This window comes from Balaenoptera acutorostrata, chromosome 19, assembly GCF_949987535.1.
Source record: "Balaenoptera acutorostrata chromosome 19, mBalAcu1.1, whole genome shotgun sequence".
NCBI lineage: Eukaryota > Metazoa > Chordata > Mammalia > Artiodactyla > Balaenopteridae > Balaenoptera > Balaenoptera acutorostrata.
The window spans coordinates 51,490,083-51,510,339 of record NC_080082.1 but is presented as its reverse complement, the minus strand read 5'-3'; the positions used below and the strand labels follow the sequence as shown (position 1 = coordinate 51,510,339).

General features: G+C 37.2%; 1 protein-coding gene, 1 non-coding gene and 1 pseudogene across 4 annotated transcripts in view; 1 reads left to right on the top strand and 2 right to left on the bottom strand.

Moving 5' to 3' along the window:
- Positions 1-5,165: 5,165 nt before the first annotated feature.
- Positions 5,166-5,446, bottom strand: LOC103003513 (small ubiquitin-related modifier 2-like; annotated as a pseudogene).
- A 3,080-nt stretch (positions 5,447-8,526) lies between these two features.
- ZNF569 (zinc finger protein 569) overlaps positions 8,527-20,257 on the top strand; it is a 108,172-nt gene continuing 96,441 nt past the window's right edge. For all 3 annotated transcript variants that reach the window (XM_057533282.1, XM_057533283.1, XM_007166765.3), the window contains exons 1-2: positions 8,527-9,099; positions 10,377-10,539. In XM_057533282.1, coding sequence (XP_057389265.1) covers positions 10,535-10,539 — 5 coding nt within the window. In that variant the 5' untranslated portion in view covers positions 8,527-9,099; positions 10,377-10,534. The remainder of the gene's footprint in view (positions 9,100-10,376; positions 10,540-20,257) is intronic.
- On the bottom strand, positions 15,834-15,940 carry LOC114235542 (U6 spliceosomal RNA). The gene has a single exon (XR_003621694.1). It is a non-coding gene; the product is annotated as a U6 spliceosomal RNA (small nuclear RNA).

Here is a 20,257-nt window from a genome sequence, read left to right as displayed (position 1 = left end):
TTTGGCAGTGGGTTCTTAGATATGACACCTAGAGCACAAGCAGCCGAAGAAAAAATAGATAAATTGGACTTCATCAAAATTAAAAACTTTCGTGCATCAAATGACATCATCAAGAAGGTGAAAAGACATCCCACAGAATGGTGAAAATACTTGTAAATCATATATCCGATAAGGGTTTAATACCCAGAATATATAAAGAACTCCTAAAGCTCAACAACAAAAGGACAACCCAATTCAAAAAGTGAGCAAAGACTTGAATATATATTTCTGCAAAGAAGATATATAAATGGCCAATAAACACATAAAAAGACTAAACATCATTAGTAATTAGGGAAATGCAAATAAAGCTATGAGATACCACTTTATACCTACTAGGATGGGTATTTTCAAAATAACTGAAAATAACACACGTTAGTGAGGATGTGCAGAACTTGTAACCCTTGTACAGTTATGGTGAAAATATAAAATGGTATAGCTTGGCAATTCCTCAAAAAGTTTAGCATAGAATTACCATGTGACCCAGCAATTATGCTCCTAGGTATATATCCAAAGGAACTGAAAGCAGGGACTTGAACAGATACTTGTATTCCAATGTTTATTGAAGTATTATTCAAAATAGCCAAAAGGTGGAAAAAACATGAATGGATAAACAAAGTGTACTATACACATACAATGGAATATTATTCAGCCATAAAAAGGAATAAAGTTCTGACACATACAACATGAATGAAGCTTGAAAAATTTATGCAAAGTGAAATAACTCATATGCAAAAGGACAAATATTGTATAATTCTGCTTATATGAAATATTTGGATTAGGTAAATTCATAGAGAAAGAAAATAGATTAGAGGTTACTGCGGGGAGGGAGGAATTGGGAATTATTGCTTAGTGTTTACAAAGTTTCTGTTTGGGTTGATGAAAAGTTTTGGAAATAGATAGTGGCGATGATTGCACAACATTTTGAATGTACTTAATGCCACTGAATTGTACACTTAAAAATTGTTAAAATGGCAAATTTTATGTATTTTACAATAATACAAAAATGTAATAATGTAGTATACCAAAAATCATTGAATTAAATACACTTTAAATGGGTGAATTATATGGTATGTAAATTACATCTCAATAAAACTGTTAAAAAAAAGAAAGCTGGAGTGGATATAAATATCTACAAAGTAGGTTTCAGAGCAAAAAATATTACAGAGATAAAGAAGATCATTTCATAGTAATAAAGTGGTCAGTTCATCATTAGAAAATAACAATTGTAAATGTTCATGCATCTAATAATAGCATCAAAATACATGAAACAAAAACTGATAAAACTGGAAGGAGAAAGAGATAAATCCACTATTACAAGTCAGAGATTCCAGTAATACTCTCAGTAATCGCTAGAACAAGTAGACAGAAAATCAGTTAAAACATAGAAGATTTGAAAAACACTGTCATTTGAACTAATTGATATTTGCAGAGCACTACAACCAACAACAGCAAAAAATACTAATTTTTTTCAAGGCACATGGAACATTTCCAAAAATAAAACATATTCTGGGCCACAAAACAAGCCTCTTTCCACAATGGAATTAAATTAGAAATCAGTAACTGAAAGATATCTGGATAATTATTGAATATTGTATTTGGAAACGTACACATGTCTAAATAACACATGGATTAAAAAAGAAATCAAAAAGGAAGTTAGAAAGTATGTTGAACTGAAAGAAAATGAAAACATATTACATAGCAATTATGAGATGCCACTGAAACTGTGTTCAAGGGGAAATTTCTAGAAACTAGATGTCTATATTAACAAAAAACAAAGGTCTCAAATCAATGACTTCATCTTCCACTTTAAGAAACCAGAAAAAGAAGAGCAAATTAAACACAATGTAAGCAAAACAAAGGAAATAATAAATAGAGCAGAAATCAATGAAATAGAAAACAGAAAAATAAAGAAAAATCAATGGAACCAAAAGTTAGTTATTTGAGATTAATAAAAATGATAAAACTGTAGCAAGACTGGTCAGGAAAGAAATGGAGATATATCAGGAATGAGAGAAGTGACATCACTACAGATTCTACAAACGTTAAAAGGATGACAAAGTACAGCATAGAAACTTTAATCCAATATATTAAACAACTTAGGTGAAATAGAAAGATTTCTTGACAGACACAAACTATCAAACCTTACTAAAGAATAAATAATTAACCTGAATAGCCCTATATTTATAAAATAAATTGAATTTGGAATTAAAAACTTTCCTACAGGGACTTCCCTGGTGGTCCGGTGGTAAAGAAGCTGCCTTACAATGCAGGGGATGTGGGTTCGATCCCTGGTCAGGGACCTAAGATCCCACATGCCGCAGGGCAACTAAGCCCGTGTGCCACAACTACCGAGCTTGCGCGCCTCAACTGGAGCCCACAGGCCACAAACTACAGAGCCCATGCACCCTGGAACCTGCACGCCACAACTAAAGAGAAAACCCCCACGCCACAACTAGAGAGAAGCCCGTGCATCACAACGAAGAGCCCGCGTGCTGCAACTGAGACCCAGCCCAGCCATAAATAAATAAAATAAACAAATAAATAATAAATAAATCTTAAAAAATAAACCAAAAAATCCCTTCCTACAAAAAAAAGCCAAGTCCAGATGGCTTCACTGGTAAATTCTATGAAACATTTCTATTTAATTTTAATTTTTATTAAACATTTAAAATTCTTTTAAGCATTTAAAGAATAAATAATAACAATTTTATACAAACTCTTCCAGAATATTGAATAGAAGGAAATTCTTCCCAATTCATTCTATGAGTTAACTAGACAAAATTACCCCACCTGCCCCGCCCCCACAAAACCTACAGATTAATATCCCTCATGAACCTATTTGCAAAAAGTTCTTAATAAAAGTTTAGCAAATTGAATCCAACAATATAAAAAAGTGATAATGCAACAATGGCCAAGTGGTGTTTATCCTAAGAATATAATATTGGTTTAAGATTTGAAGTCCAGTGTAATTCAACATATTAACAAACTAAAATAGAAAGAAAATACGTATTGCCATCTCAGATGCAGAAAGAGCATTTGACAAAATTCAACATCCATTCTTGATAAATACACTTATCAGAAAAAGAAAAAATCTTCAACTCAGTGAATGCCATCTATGAAAAATCTCCAGCTACCATTTCACTTAATAGTACAAAACTGAATACTTGGGGCTTCCCTGGTGGTGCAGTGGTTGAGAGTCTGCCTGCCAATGCAGGGAACACGGGTTCGAGCCCTGGTTGGGGAAGATCCCACATGCTGCAGAGCAGCTGGGCCCGTGAGCCACAATTACTGAGCCTGCGCGTCTGGAGCCTGTGCTCCGCAATAAGAGAGGCCGCGATAGTGAGAGGCCCGCACATCGTGATGAGGAGTCGCCCCCGCTTACCGCAACTAGAGAAAGCCTGCACAGAAACGAAGACCCAACACAGCCATAAATAAATAAATAAATAAATAAAATTAAGAAAAAACAAAAACCAAAAAAACCAATACTTTCCCTCTAAGTAAGATCTTGGCAACGATATTCACTGTCCCCACTTCTGTTCAATCTTGTATAGAAGGTTTTAGCCAGAGAAACCAGGAAAGAAAAAGAAATAAACTGCATACAGATTTGACAGTGTGATGAAGAGCCTAATTTCATTTTTTGATGTTTGCCTGCTCATAGCTTTTTTTAAAATTTTTTATTTATTTATTTATGGCTGTGTTGGGTCTTCGTTTCTGTGCTAGGGCTTTCTCGAGTTGCGGCAAGCGGGGGCCACTCTTCATCTTGGTTCACGGGCCTCTCACTATCACGGCCTCTCCTGCCGCGGAGCACAGGCTCCAGATGCGCAGGCTCAGCAATTGTGGCTCATGGGCCTAGTTGCTCCGCGGCATGTGGGATCCCCCCAGACCAGGGCCCGAAACCGTGTCCCCTGCATTGGCAGGCAGATTCCCAACCACTGCACCACCAGGGAAGCCTTCTTTCTTTTTTTAAAATTAATTTTTAATTGGAGTATAGTTGAGTTACGATGTTGTATTAGTTTCTGCTGTACAGCAAAGTGAATCAGTTATACATATATCCACTTTTTTTTAGACTCTTTCCCCATATAGGTCATTACAGAGTATTGAGTAGAGTTCCTTATGCTATACAGTAGCTCCTCATTAGTTATCTATTTTATATATAGTAGTGCGTACATGCCAATCCCAATCCCCCAATTTATCCTACCTCCCCCTTCCCCCTCGGTGATCATAAGTTTGTTTTCTACATCTGTGACTCTATTTCTGTTTTGGAAATAAGTTTATTTGTACTATTTTAGGATTTAGTTCTTTTAGAGTAATTTATCCCTACTTAAAGAGACTACCTTACTTGTGACATCTACATAGAAAAAAGTCATAAAATTGTCCTTGGTTTAACAATGATAAATGAAAAACATTAAAATTCTCCAGCTGAACAAGGTATGCAAGGATTTTTTATATTCCTTTTTTTTTGTTAAACAGCGAGAGCAAAATAACTTACTGGCATATAAAGATAAGAGGTGACCAAGCATACCACTAATGGAAAGGGGACATTTTCACAGAACTAGTGTTTTCCCCCATCCCATTTTCATTTGATGTCAATCAAAACATACCATTGGCCATAATTTAGTTTTTAAGAAAGCAATATGGGGGCTTCCCTGGTGGCGCAGTGGTTGAGAGTCTGCCTGCCAATGCAGGGGACACGGGTTCGAGCCCTGGTCTGAGAGGATTCCACATGCTGCGGAGCAACTAAACCCGTGAGCCACAGCTACTGAGCCTGCGCGTCTGGAGCCCGTGCTCCGCAACTGCAAGAGGCCGCGACAGTGAGAGGCCCGCGCACCGCGATGAAAAGTGGCCCCCGCTCGCTGCAACTGGAGAAAAGCCCTCGCACAGAAGCGAAGACCCAACGCAGCCAAAAATAAATTTAAAAATAAATAAATAAAAAATAAAGCAATATGCTTCTGCATACACCAGTTACTTTACGTACAATAAAGGAATGGGGAAGAGGAAAATGAAAGACTAGAGAAAACTGTACTGTAGTAGTTAGGATGTGGTGGAACCAAATTGCATTTTTCTAAGCGAGAATGTCCTTTTGGTCTGTGGAACAGAGTTCTGGAGTAAAGTAGCAGGTTCCTTTTTTAGTAGACACCTCCTGTCTGTTGCTGGAACACATCAATTGTATCTTCATCCTCCATTTCCAACTGTGTAGGTGAGTCTGTTTCATTGATTGGCTGCCCGTCAAATCGGAATCTGATCTGCCTCATTGACAAACCGTGTCATTCACAATAGACTTTCATTAGTTTACTAAGTGGTGTATGCCTCTTAATCTTAAAGTGCACCACAGAACCATCCTGCCCTGCCACCTTCAAATTAATATGATCATTGTTCTCAGTCCTTCCTTGGTCTTTTTGTCAGCCATGGTGATCTCCGGAGTCTCCTCAGCTGCTGTTTCTCCAGGTCCTCACCAAACACGCACACAAGCAGCACCAGGAGCAGCAGAAGAAGCTGCTTACAGCTTTGAGTGTCACTCCTTATTTCTCTTGTGCCCCCAACCTGGGCAAGCTCAGGAGCTCTCTTTTTTGACACTAGCGGGAGATTTAAACCACACAAGCCTCTGCCATAAACGCTCCACGCCAATTTCCTTTCCTTGCTTTTGCAAACAATTTGCAGACTTTCTTGGGACACCTGCCTTGCTTTTCCTAGAAAGCTTCATTGTGTGAGTAATAAAACTTTTCATACCCTCTTGGTGTGTGTGTGGCGTCATCAGTCTCAACATCCCAACCATATTTTGGGTGGGTAGGTGGGTCCATACTATATCTGCCGATTGCAATAGGAATAGATATCACTGTCTTTTTTCACAGATGACACGATCATCTATGTAGAAAATCCAGTGGAACCTCCAAACTCTAGTAGAAATACTAAGTGACTTAAGCAAGGTATCAGGCTACAAGATACAAAAATCAATTGTATTTCTTATATACCAGCAATGAACAACTGGAAATTGAATTTTTAAAAATACCATTTACAATGCATCAAAAACGCTGTAATACCTAGGAGTAAATCTGACAAAATATTTCATTATCTGTACATTAAAAAATATAAAATATTGCTTAGAGGAATTAAAGAAGATATATATTGTGCTCATATTGTGTCTTATGGTTATGAGAGTCACCATTTTAAAGATGTCAATTCTCCCCAATTGATCTATATATTCAATACAATCTCAGTGAAAATTCCAGATAGATTAAAAAAATAAATAAATGGACAAATTCCTTCTAAAACTCTCCTTGGTGTTTGAAATGAAAATTTGTTTTCATACACACGAAAAAATTGTATATGAATATATATAGCAGCTTTAGTTATAACAGCCAAAAGTTGGAAACAACCCATATGTCCTTCAATGAATGAATGGCTAAACAAACTGTGGCATAGCCACATGGACTTCTACTCAGCATTAAAAAGGAATGAATTACTTACATATGTAAAAACACGTATGAATCTCCAGGAAATTATGCTGAGTGAAAAAGTCAATAGTCCAATTACATACTTTATAATTCCATTTACATAACGTTCTTGAAGGGGTAAAATTATAGAAATGGAGAACAGATTAGGGTTGCCAGGTCTTAAGGAGGGGGTTAAGAGAAGGAGGGAAGTGGGTATGGCTGTAAAAGGACAACATGAAGTATTCTTGTGATGATGGAAATATCTTGAAAGTATCAATGTCAAGGTTGTGATACAGTGTATAGTATTGCAAGATGTTACCACTGGGGGAAACTGGATAATGGGTATATGGGATTTCCCCGAATTATTTCTTACAACTGCATGAGAATCAAGAATTACTTCAAAATAAAAAGTTAAAATTTTTTAAAAAGCTAGGCCGAAAAGAAAACAAATTCTAAGGTAGTAGACCAAAACCCAACTACATTAAATGTAAATTCACTAAATATGTCAAAGAGTAAGATTGTCATTATTTATTTTTAAAATAATATTGTTTAATGAGACATACTTTAAAAATAAAACAGAACGGTTAAAAGCAAAAGGGTAGAAAAAGATAATGCACTAGCCAAAAGAAGGATGGTGAAGCTACAGTAATATCAAAACTGACTAAGACAAAAAGCGATATTATAAAGGGTAGATTCCATAATTTCCTATTGGATCAATCCAACAGGAAGCTATTACAACTCTAAATATGTATCATCCAACAAGAGAGCTTTAAAATATATAAAGCAAAGCTTAACAGAAATAAAAGGAGAAATAGACAAATCTACAAGTATAAAAAATGAAATCAGGAAGCTGAATGGACATAGAACCAACTCTGTTCTCATCTTTTAACAAAATAATTAGCAAAAAATAATTCTTACAGTTGACAGAAAAAATATACTGTTGGTAAAGACACATGAGACAAATAAGCAAAACTTATTTAGAGGACATGTTCTCTCTATGCAGTGTTTGGGATCCTCTTTTCCCTTCCCAGAAAGAAATTCACACTTTTCAGAAACAGTGCCTATTATCATCTAGTGAAAGGAAGGCTGTGAAAGGAAGACTATCTTATTCTGCTTCCTAGAGATAACATAGTTCTTTAGGCTTTATGTAGCTTCACTGTAAGCTTATGAGCCAGAAGCCTCTTTGATACCTTCAACGACTACAAGTTCCTGATATTTAGCATGCTGTAGTCTACTGTATTCTGTTCTCTTTGCCAACATACTATTGCACAAAAGCATACAGTAGTGTTTTCTTGGATATTTTCTCCATTTTGGTCTCTACTGCAAAATTATTGCAGTGGGTCTTCAACTTTCATTGTCAATTGTTTTTAAATTCTTAAATCAGAGCGGAACTCATATGAAATGTTGAAAAAAGAAATCAGGTCTTTAGGGCAAGAGTGACATATAGTCCGGGTTGCTGGATTCTTAGGTTTTTGCACTTGCTTACTTGTCTACTTTTCAACTTACACTTTTCACTCCTGATGTCGAGGCTACTTTGAATTGTTGACATGACCTTTCATTTGATGGCTCAGTGTCTTTGCCTTCTTCAACAACATCTTTCTAGATTACCTGTATCACTTCTGTCCATATAACACACACGGAATGTGGAGTAACACAGTGTAAATAAAAAAAAAAAAAAAGCATGGGTGTTTCCAGTAATACACAATCACGAATCTCTATAGTTTTTTTCCATTTAATATTTTGGTGACTCGTGTATTGACTTAACCATGTAAATTTCAATATTGTAACAGGTGCCCGTCAGAAAAGCAGAAACACAAAGAACGGACACAGCACATTGTCTCTTTAAAACTGCAGAGTCAGAATCAAGAGGTCACTAGAACAGACGGCGCGACCATGGTCACACGAATGGTCGCAAACTCGCACGACCCTAAAGTCACTGGACCTCAGAGTCTCTCGAGCCCATAGACTCCCTACCACAAATTCCACCGCTGAAATCTCCCACACCCGATCACGCAACGGTACTCCTCCCTTTTCTGACTGCCTCCAGGAGCTTGAGGCTCAGGCTGGCCCATCTCGTCTCTTCACGGTGCCCAGACCTTGCCCCACTTTCACCCCACTGAAGTCCAGTCCCAGGTGGAGCCGGGACCAGACGGAACGAAACCGACTCAGCGGTGCTTCCTTCACGAACCAGATACCGTAACGCCTAGAACCCGAAGATCCAGACAACTGTAAGGAGGAGGCGACTTTTCGCAGAAAATAGATTTGGGCCGAGAAGGCCTCTGGGAAATGTAGTCCGGGGCAGGAAAACTGCGGACCTTTTCAGATTCGTCTCAGCACCAAGTGGCACTCCCTGGCTCCGAGGGCCGGACTCACTGGAGGCAGCTGCCGCAAAACTCTCAGCTGAGGCCCCTCGGCAGATCTGAGAGCCCCTCAACGCAGCGGTTGGTTATTCCCGCTACTCGTCAACTGGAGGGCTAGTCCCGCCCCGGCGAGCCGCGAGGGGCTCTGGGAAGAGTTATCCTGCGTCTAACGGACCGAGGCTTGTGCTGCCTTCGGCCACAGCCGGCACTGACCTTAATGGATTACCTAACTCGGGCTGCACCGGCTGTGCCACTTGGGCGGCGCTGAGGTGCGGAATTGGGGCCTGTGTCTGCGGGCTCGGTGGTGGGTGCTCGGGAAGCCGCGAGCTCAGAGTCCGGGACTCTTTGTGCTGGGTGGAGTAGGGGCCTGCGGACCACCCGGTGCCTGTGTTGTTGGAGGAGGACGCCGGGCAGGGCTTTGCCCGTGCGGGTGGTTCCCTGAGGCCGTGGGAGTGACGTGTGAAGGACTGTGAGCGTGTGGCTTGATAGGACTTTATTTGCCAGACATTTGTCTGTGACTGATGTGGCCGTGGAGTCGTGTGTGCAGGCGGAGTTTGTGGATGTGCTTTTCCTTTTCTGTTTCACTATGAACGTGCCTGCAAACCACGATAAAAGGCAGAGTTCGGTTGTGTGTGTAGATTTGTGAGACTGTTTGTACCAGTGCTTCATTTCTTTAGAGATGGTAATCGTAAATATGTTTTTCTATGAGATATCAATAGCCCCAACACGTTGTTTCAGTATTTATTTAAAATTTTATTTCTGTGTATTGGCCACGTTGTTTTGTGTGCTTAGTAACAATGCGCCTTGCCCCTCACTCCCTCCCCCAAATCACAAAATAAAGAAAAGCTCCAAGAAAGCAAAAAGCATTCATACTTCTACCAGCCACTATCAAAATTTATTTCCCATCTTTTCACCCCTCCCTCTGTGAATACATACATAAGCATTCGTATATTATAAAATTGGAATCACGCTATACATACAGTTCTGTAATCTACATATGCCATTTAACAATGTGCAGTTAATATTTTTCCATTTAAACAATTACACATCTATGTCATCATTTAAAAGTTTCTTTATGGTATACATTTTAATGCATTTTCTCCTGTTGATGGGTAATTTGGTTCTTTTCAACTTCTTGCCATTATAAAGAATGGGTTTATCAGCAACTATTTGGCATGTTATGATGCACTTTCCTAATTTTTTTTTGGTGGGGGGCAGGCTCTTAGAAGTGGAACTGATAGGTTGAGATATATGTGCTTATTAAAGACTCCCTAATTCTATCCAGTTATTCTCTTGTAAGGTTCCAATAATCTACAGTATTATTGGCATAGTATAAGATTGCCTATATTCATACACCCTTGATAACAATGGTTATCGTTAGTATTAGTAATCTTTGTTAACCTCATAGATGTAAAATAATTTCTTTAATTTGCAGTTATTTGATTACTACTGAAGTCAACCATTTAAAAATCTTTTTTTGTGTGAATTATGTGTTTTCCAAGGTGTTTTTCTAAAGCAGTGTTCTATTTTCAAATTTCTTTTCCAGGTTCTTCAGGTACTGAGGATTCATTCATTCATCCACTCACCATTTATTGAATGCTGCGTGTGACAGGAATAATTATAGATACTTGGGATATAGCATTGAACAAAGGAGACAAACTCTCTGCTATCATGGTACTTACATTGTTGTGGGCCAGATAATAAATGAGGTAAGTTAAATATAACATACATTAAATAGTGAAACATTCTAAGAGAAGAAGTAAAGCAGGAGGATATATAGAATCAGGGATGAGACTTGGAGTTTTAGATGGGGTAGTTAAGAATGCATCCTGAAAATGTAATAATAAAGATATGAAGGAAATAAAGGTGCTAGTTATGCACATAATTAAGGGAAGAGGGAACAACAGTTAGAAAAGCCCTGAGGTGGGAATATGCCTGTTACAAAGAGGCTGGTGTGGCTGAAATAGAGCAAATGAGAGGGAGAGTAGTGAGAGATGAGAGAAGAAAGGTAATTGGAGGGAAGGAGGGCAGATCAGATTGGGCCTTATGGGCCATGTTAAGGATCTTGGCTTTTTACTGTGAATGAGATGGGAAGCTATTGGAGAGTTTTGAACATGCAAGTGATATTATCTCCTTACGATTTAAGAGGATTGCCTTGGTTACTCTGATGAGAGAATTATGAGAAGAAGAGTAGGGGAAGAGGGCAGGGACAAGGGCAGAAGCAGAGAGACCAATTAGGAAACTATTGCATTAATCTAGGGAAAAGATATTGGTGACCTGGACCAGAGTAGTAAAACTGGTGAGAAGTAGTCGTGTACTGGATATAATTTAAAGGTAAAGCTGACATAATTTGCTGATAGAACTGATGTGGAGTGTAAGTGTGACAAGATGACACAATATTTTTTAATCTGAGCAACTTGAAGAATGGAGTTATCATTAACTGAGAAGGGAAAGAAGGTAGGAAGAACCTGGGGCATAGAGAGATAGTGAGATTTCAGTTTGGAATATTGTATCTGAAGTATGAGATGCCCATTGGACATTCAGGTGGAAATATTACGTTGGCAGTGGGATATACAAGTCTGAAGTTCAAAAGAAAGATCTGAGACCTAGGTTGGAGACATACATTTGGGGATTATCAGCATACAGGTGATATTTAAAGAGATCACTTAGAGGGTAGGGTAGATGGAAAATGATAGAGGTAAAGGACTTATCTCTGGGTCACTTCAACATGAGAAAGTCTGGAAAATGAGGAGGAACCAGCAAAAAAGACTGAAAGGGACTAGCTAGAATGGTTGGGAGAAAACCCCAGTTATGGTGCTTATTGCTACTGACATGGTCATTGTTTCTAGGCTTTTTGTTTTGGTGGGCAGAGCTAGGAAATATATTCTTGTAGTTTTTTTTAGTAGCTTGATTCACATACCATACGTTTTACCCTTTAAAGTGTACAACGGAATGTTTTTGAAAAAAATCCACAGGGTTGTGCACCCATCACCATCGTGTAATTTTACATCATTTTTGTCCTCCCTGAAAGAATTATCGTACCCATTAGCAGTCAATCTCATATTCTCCTCCTTCCTCCCAGTCTAATGAACCACTAATCTGATTTATGCCTCGATGAATTTGTCTATTCAGACATTTCATATAAATGAAATTGTACAATATGTGGTCTTTTGTGACTGGCTTCTTTCACGTGATATGTTTTCAATGTTTATTAATGTTGTAGCTGGAAATATACTCTTAACAGAGTAGACCCCATGAGTTCGTACTGCTATTTGCAATCAAAAAAATTTAGAATTATAGAGTTTCTACTTTGGTTTCATTTTTGTGTCTTTTATTTATTAATCCATCCATCTGTAGATGTGTATATGTATATATAAATAAGATAGTTCAGAGCAATATTATTAGTACTTAAAATATTCCTACTGCAAATAATTTAATGTTTCTTTATAGATCTATTTGCTTTGGGGTTGTCTCTCTAGGGACGTATAACCCAATTATTGTGCTTTAAAGTAACTAGAACTAATTTCTCTGTGTGTGGTTAAGCCACAAATGTAACATATGAGTAGGTTCATTTGTTTCACTCTGCTTTTGATTTTTCGGTGTGGCTTATGGGTTTTTTGGTTGTTGTTTTAATTTAATTTAATTTAATTAATTATTTTAGCTTTTGTTTTAACATTTGTTTTAATTTTGTTTTATAATCATGTAAGACATTTACATGGTTGGAAAGTCAAATATACAAAACAAAGTATTTTAAAGTATATACAAAACAAACACACAAAACAAAGAGAAGTCTTGTATTGTTTGCAAACAGGGAGCATGATGCCTCCAGCTTTGTTATTCCTTCTCAAGATTGCTGTGGCAATTTGGGGTCATTTGTGGGTCCATACAAATTTTAGGATTGTTTGTTCTATTTCTGTGAAAAATTCCATTGGAATTTTGATAGAAATTGCATTGAATCTATACGTTGCTTTGGGTAGTATGAACATTTTAGCAATATCAATTCTTCCAATCCATGAACACGGAATTTCTTTCCATTTATTTGTGTCTTTTTCAATTTCTTTCATCAGTGTCCTATAGTTTTCATTGTGTAGTCTTTCACCTGCTTGGTTGAGCTTATTCCTAGGTATTTTATTCTTTTTGATGCAATTGTGAATGGAATTGTTTTCTTAATTTTTCTTTCTGATAGTTCATTATTAGTGCATAGAAATGCAGCAATTTCTGTATATTAATTTTGTATCCTGCAACATTACTGAATTCATTTATAAGTTCTAACAGTTATTTGGCAGTCTTTAGGGTTTTCTATGTATAATATCATGTCATCTGCAAATAATGAAAGTTTCACTTCTTCCTTTCCATTTGGATGCCTTTTATTTCTTTTTCTTGCCTAATTGCTCTGGCTAGGACTTCCAGTACTATGTTGAACAAAAATAGCGAGAATGGGCATCCTGTCTTGTTCCTGGTCTTAGAGGAAAAGCTCTTAGCTTCACACCATTAACTATGGTGTTAGCTCTGAGCTTGTCATATATATCATTTATTATGTGAGGTACGTTTTCCTCTATACCCACTTTGTTGAGAGTTTTTGTCAAAAATGGATGTTGAATCTTGTCAAATACTTTTCCTTCATCTATTGAGATGATCATATGGCTTTTTATCATTCATTTTGCTAATGTGGTATACCACATTTGTTGATTTGTGGTTATTGAACCATCCTTGCATCCCTAGAATATATCCCACTTTATTGAGGTGTTTGATTCTTTTTTAAAAAATTTTTTTAAAATAAATTCGTTTTATTTTTGGCTGCGTTGGGTCTTCGTGGTTGCACATGGGCTTTCTCTAGTTGTGGCGAGTGGAAGCTACTCTTCATTGTGGTGCGCAGGCTTCTCATTGCAGTGGCTTCTCCTGTTGCGGAGTGCGGGCTCTAGGCGCGCGGGCTTCAGTAGTTGTGGCTTGTGGGCTCTAGAGCGCAGGCTCAGTAGTTTTGGTGCATGGGTTTAGTTGCTCCGTGGCATGTGGGATCTTCCTGGACCAGGGATTGAACCCGTGTCCCCTGCACTGGCAGGCGGATTCTTAACCACTGTGCCACCAGGGAAGCCGTGAGGTGTTTGATTCTTAATGTATGTTGAGTTCATGTTTGCTAATATTTTGTTGAGGATTTTTCATCTGTGTTCATCAGGAATATTGGCCTGTGATTGTCTTTTCTTGTGGTATACTTGTCTGGTTTTGGTATCAGGGTAATGCTGGACTTGTGAAATGAGTTTGGAAGTGTTTTCTCCTCTTCTAATTTTTGGGAGAGTTTTAGAAGGATTGGTATTAATTTTTCTTTGCATGTTTGGTAGAATTCACCAGTACAGCCATCTGGTTCTGGATTTTTGTTTGCTGGGAGGTTTTAAATTACCGATTCAACCTCCTTATTAGTAATTGGTCTGTTCAGATTTTTTGTTTCTTCATAATTCAGTCTTGGATGGTTGTATGTTTCTAGGAATTTATGCATTTCTTCTAGGTTGTCCAATTTTTTGACGTATAATTGTTTGTAATAGTCACTTATCTTTTGTATTGTATTTCTGTGGTATCAGTTGTAACATCTCCTCTTTTGTTTCTGATTTTGTTTGAGTCCTCTCTCTTTTTACTTGGTGAGTCTAGCTAAAGGTTTGTCCATTTTGTTTATCTTGTCACAGAATCAGTTCTTGGTTTCATTGATCTTTTCTCTTGTCTTTTTAGTCTCTATTTCATTTTTTTCTGCCCTAATTCTTGTTATTTCCTTCCTTCAACTAAGTTTGGGCTTCTTTTATTCTTCTTTTCTAGTTCCTCAAGGTTTAAAGTTAGATTGTTTATTTGACATTTTTCTTGGTTTTTGAAATAGGCATTTGTTGCTATGACTTCCTTCTTAGAACTGTTTTTGTTGCATTCCTTAAGTTCTGGTGTATTGTACTTCCATTTTTATTTGTCTCAAGACATTTTTGATTTTGCTTTTGATTTCTTTGTTCCCATTGGTTATTCAGTAGCATGTTGTTTAGTCTCTACATATTTCTGAATTTTCCAGTTTTCTTCTGGTAATTGACTTCGTTTCATACCATGTGGTTGGGAAAGATGCTGGATATTATTTCAGTCTTCTTAAATTTGTTAAGACTTGTTTTGTGGCCTGTCATATCCTAGAGAATGTCCCATGTGCACCTGAGAAGAAGGTGTATTCAGGTGCTTTTGGATGGAATTTCTGTATATATGTGTTAAGTTTGTCTGGTCTAATGTGTTGTTTAAGGCCAATGTTTCCTTATTGATTTTCTGTCAGAACGATTTATCCATTGTCTTATTGTATTGCTGCCTATTTCTCCCTTTAGATCTGTTAATATTTGCTTCATATATTTAGGTGCTCTTATGTTGTGTGCATATATATTTACAAATGTTTATCCTCTTGTTGGATTGACCCCTTTATCATTATGTAATGCCCTTCTTTGTCTCTTATGGCAGTCTTTGTTTTAAAGTCTGTTTTGTCTGATATAAGTATAGCTATCCCAACTTTCTTTTGGTTTCCATTTGCATGGAATATCATCATGGAAAAAGATGGACCCTTCAGTCTGTGTGTGTTCTTACAACTGACGTGAATCTCTTATAGGTAGCATATCGATGGGTCTTGTTTTTTTTTATCCATTCATCCAGTCTATGTCTTTTGATCAGAGAATTTAATCCATTTACATTTAAAGTAATTATTGATAGGTATGTATTTATTGCCATTTTGTTAATTGGTTTTTGGCTGTTTTGTAGTTCCTCTGTTCCTTTCTTCTCCTTTTGCTCTCTTTCTTTGTGGTTTGATGGGTTTCTTTATTGGTATGCTTAGATTCATTTCTCACTATCTTTTGTTATCTACTGCAAATTTTTGGTTAATGGTTACCATGAGACAGACATAAACCCACTTATATTTATAATGGTCTAATTTAAGTTGATAATAATCAAAGTTTGAATGCATTCTAAAGATCTACATTTCTATCCCTGCCCCCCCATCATTTTAAAAAATATCAAATGCTTCACAAATTTGCATGTCATCCTTGTGCAGAGGCCATGCTATTCATCTCTATATCATTCCAATTTTTGTATATATGCTGCTGAAGTGAGCACTGGGAAGTTTCTGTTGACCTGTCTTCAAGTTCACTGATTTTTTCCTCAGTCATGTTGAGTCTACTGATGAGTCCATTGAAGGCATTCTTTTTTTTTCTTTTTAGAGTTCCATCAGCACTAAGCAATTTTAATTAAAAAAAAAAAAGATCTCAGACTAATTTCAAACTCACAGAAAATTTGCAAGTACAGTACAGAAAAACTCTCTTATTGCCTTCACCCAGATTCACCAACTTGTGATATCTCTCTCTGTCTTTCTTTCACACACACACACACACACACACACACACACACACACACAAAATGAGTCTTTTTCTCAACCATTTGACCACAAGCTTCAGACCTGATCCTTCATCCCCTAAATACTCCAGTGTGTATTTCCCTAAACAAGGACCTCCCAATAAGTCAGGAAATCAACATTGATACAACATTGCCATTTAGAGAACCTGTTCAAATTTTAATTTTGCCAGTTGTCCCAAAAATGTCTTTTTCTTCATACTTTAAAAAATATATATATTTATTTATTTTTATTTGGTTGTGCCGGGTCTTGTTGTGGCTGGTGGGCTCTTTAGTTGCAGCTGGCAGGCTCCTTAGTTGTGGCTCGCCATCTCCTTAGTTGTGGCACGTGGGCTCCTTAGTTGTGGCATGCGAACTCTTAGTTGCGGCATGCATGTGGGATCTAGTTCCCTGACCAGGGATTGAACCTGGGCCCCCTGCATTGGGAGCATGGGGTCTTAACCACTGCACCACCAGGGAAGTCCCCCCAAAATGTCTTTTTTAGTTTTCAGGTACAGGATTCCTTCATACATTGCATTTGGTTGTCATGTCTCTTTGGCCTCCTCCAACCTGGAACAGTTCCTCAGTCATTCTGTCTATCATGTCCTTGAGAGTTTAAAAGAATACAGGCCTTATATTCTGTAGGCTGGCACTCAACTTGATTCCATTGGATGTTTCTTCATGCCTAGACTCAGGCATGTATTCCTGACAAACTTTGATTTTCTCATTATGTCATTCTGTCCCATCACTGGTGATGTTAACCTTGATCATCTAGTCATGTTGATGTCTTCACTGTAAAGTTCTATTTTTCTTTTTAACTGTTGGAAAATGTTCCAGTATGATGCTAAAATCCTGTTCCTCATTGAAACTTTACCCATTCTTAGCCTCCATTGACAGCTTCAGTCTGAACCACTATCCAGTTGGTAAGTGGTTTTATGTTTATATTATTCCTTTTACATTTATTGGTTGGCATTATAGTGCAAAGGAAGAGCTTTTCTTTCTCCCTACTGGTTTATATCCCGTTGAGCTCATGGATTCTTATTTTATTCAGTAGGTTATAATTTATTACTGTAAATATTTATTTTCGTGCTCAAATTGCCCCTAATTTGGCCAGTGGCAGCCTCTTTGAGCCTGTTGCTTTATCTTTTTAACATGGCCCTATCAGTTTTTGAGCACTTCCTTAATTTCTGGCACAAGATGTTCTAGGTTCATCTTGTAGTTTTCCCACTCCAGCCCTAAAATCAGATATTTCTTCAGACAGTCTTGGTTCCTCTTCTTTTTTCCCATATAAATATATTTTGGAAAATTCTGGACTTTTATTTATTTATTGTTGTTGAAGTATAGTTGATTTACCATATTATGTTAGTTTCAAGTGTACAGCAGAGTGATTTGGTTATCAGCAGAGTGATTTGGTTATACACATATATATTCTTTTTTTGATACTTTACATTACAGTTTATTACAAGATATTGAATATAGTCCCCTGTGCTATGCAGTAAATCCTTGTTGTTTATTTTATATGCATCTGTTAATCCCATACTCTCAATTTATTCCTCCCTTGCTTCCTCTCCCCTTTAGTAACTATAAGTTTGTTTTCTATGTCTGTGAGTCTGTTTTCTGTTTTGTATATAGATTCATTTGTACTATTTTTTAGATTCCACATGTAAGTGATATATTTGTCTTTGTCTGACTTCACTTAGTATGATAATCTCCAGGTCCATCCATGTTTTTGCAAATGGCAAATTTGCAAATTATTTCATTCTTTTTTTATGACTGAATAATATTCCATTGTATATATATATATATATATATATATATATATAATATATATATTATACATATGTCCACCACATCTTCTTTATCCATTCATCTGCTGATGGACATTTAGGTTGCTTCCATGTCTTGGGTATTGTAAATAGTGTGCCACTGTGAACAATGGGGTGCATATATCTTTTTGAATTAGAGTTTTTGTCTTTTCAGGATATATGCCCCAAAGTGGGATTGCTGGATAATATGGTAACTCTACTTTTAGTTTTTTTTTTTTTTAACATGGTTGAGTTCTTTTTTTTAACATCTTTATTGGAGTATAATTGCTTTACAATGATGTGTTAGTTTCTGCTTTGTAACAAAGTGAATCAGCTATACATATACATATATCCCCATATCTCCTCCCTCTTGCGTCTCCCTCCCACCCTCCCTATCCCACCCCTCTAGGTGGTCACAAAGCACCGAGCTGATCTCCCTGTGCTATGTGGCTGCTTCCCACTAGCTAGCTATTTTACATTTGGTAGTGTATATATGTCCATGCCACTCTCTCACTTCATCCCAGCTTACCCTTCCCCCTCCCCACATCCTCAAGTCTATTCTCTACTTCTGCGTCTTTATTCCTGTACTGCCCCTAGGTTATCCAGAACCATTTTTTTTTTTTTTAGATTCCATATATATGTGTTAGCATACAGTATTTGTTTTTCTCTTTCTGACTTACTTCACTCTGTATGACAGACTCTAGGCCCATCCACCTCACTACAAATAACTCAATTTCCTTTCTTTTTATGGCTGAGTAATTTTCCATTGTGTATATGTGCCACATCTTCTCTATCCATTCATCTGTCAATGGACACTTAGGTTGCTTCCATGTCCTGGCGATTGTAAATAGTGCTGCAGTGAACATTGTGGTATATGTCTCTTTTTGAATTATGGTTTTTCAGGGTATATGCCCAGTAGTGGGATTGCTGGGTCGTATGGTAGTTCTGTTTTTAGTTTTTTAAGGAACCTCCATACTGTTCTCCATAGTGGCTGTATCAATTTACATTCCCACCAACAGTGCAAGAGGGTTCCCTTTTCTCCACACCCTCTCCAGCATTTATTGTTTGTAGATTTTTTGATGATAGCCATTCTGACTGATGTGAGGTGATACCTCATTGTAGTTTTGATTTGCATTTCTCTAATAATTAGTGATGTTGAGCATCTTTTCATGTGATTTTTGGCCATCTGTATGTCTTCTCTGGAGAAATGTCTATTTAGATCTTCTGCCCATTTTTTGATTAGGTTGTTTGTTTTTTTGACAAAGAGCTGCATGAGATGTTTGTATATTTTGGAGATTAACCCCTTGTCAGTTGCTTCGTTTGCAAATATGTTCTCCCAGTCTGTGGGCTTTTTATTTTGTTGATAGTTTCCTTTGCTATGCAAAAGCTTATAAGTTTGATTAGGTCCCACTTGTTTATTTTTGCTTTTATTTCTATTGCCTTGGGAGACTGACGTAAGAAAACATTGCTGTGATTTATGTCAGAGAATGTTTTGCCTATGTTCTCTTCTAGGAGTTTTATGGTGTCATGGCACATTTAAGTCTTTAAGCCATTTTGAGTTTATTTTTGTACATGGTGTGAGGGAGTGTTCTAGCTTCATTGATTTACATGTGGCTGTCCGCCTTTCCCAGCACCACTTGCTGAAGAGACTGTCTTGTCTTCATTGTATATTCTTGCCTCCTTTGTCAAAGATTAATTGACTGTAGGTGTGTGGGTTTATTTCTGGGCTCTTTATTCTGTTCCATTGATTTATATGTCTGTTTTTGTGCCAGTACCATGCTGTTTTGATTACTGTAGCTTTGTAATATTGTCTGAAGTCTGGGAGGGTTATGCCTCCTGCTTTGTTCTTTTTCCTCAGGATTGCTTTGGCAATTCTGGGTCTTTTGTGGTTCCATGTAAATTTTAGGATTATTTGTTCTAGTTCTGTGAAAAATGTCATGGGTAATTTGATAGGGATCACATTAACTCTGTAGATTGCTGTGGGTACTATGGCCATTTAAACCATGTTAATTCTTCCAATCCAAGAACATGGGATATCTTTCCATTTCCTTGAATTGTCTTCAGTTTCCTTTATCAATGTTTTATAGTTCTCAGCATATAAATCTTTTACCTCCTTGGTTAGGTTTATTCCTAGGTGGGTTTTTTTTGGGTGTGATTTTAAATGGGATTTTTTTTTTAACTTTCTCTTTCTGATATTTCTTTGTTAGTGTAAAGAAATGCAACACATTTCTGTATATTA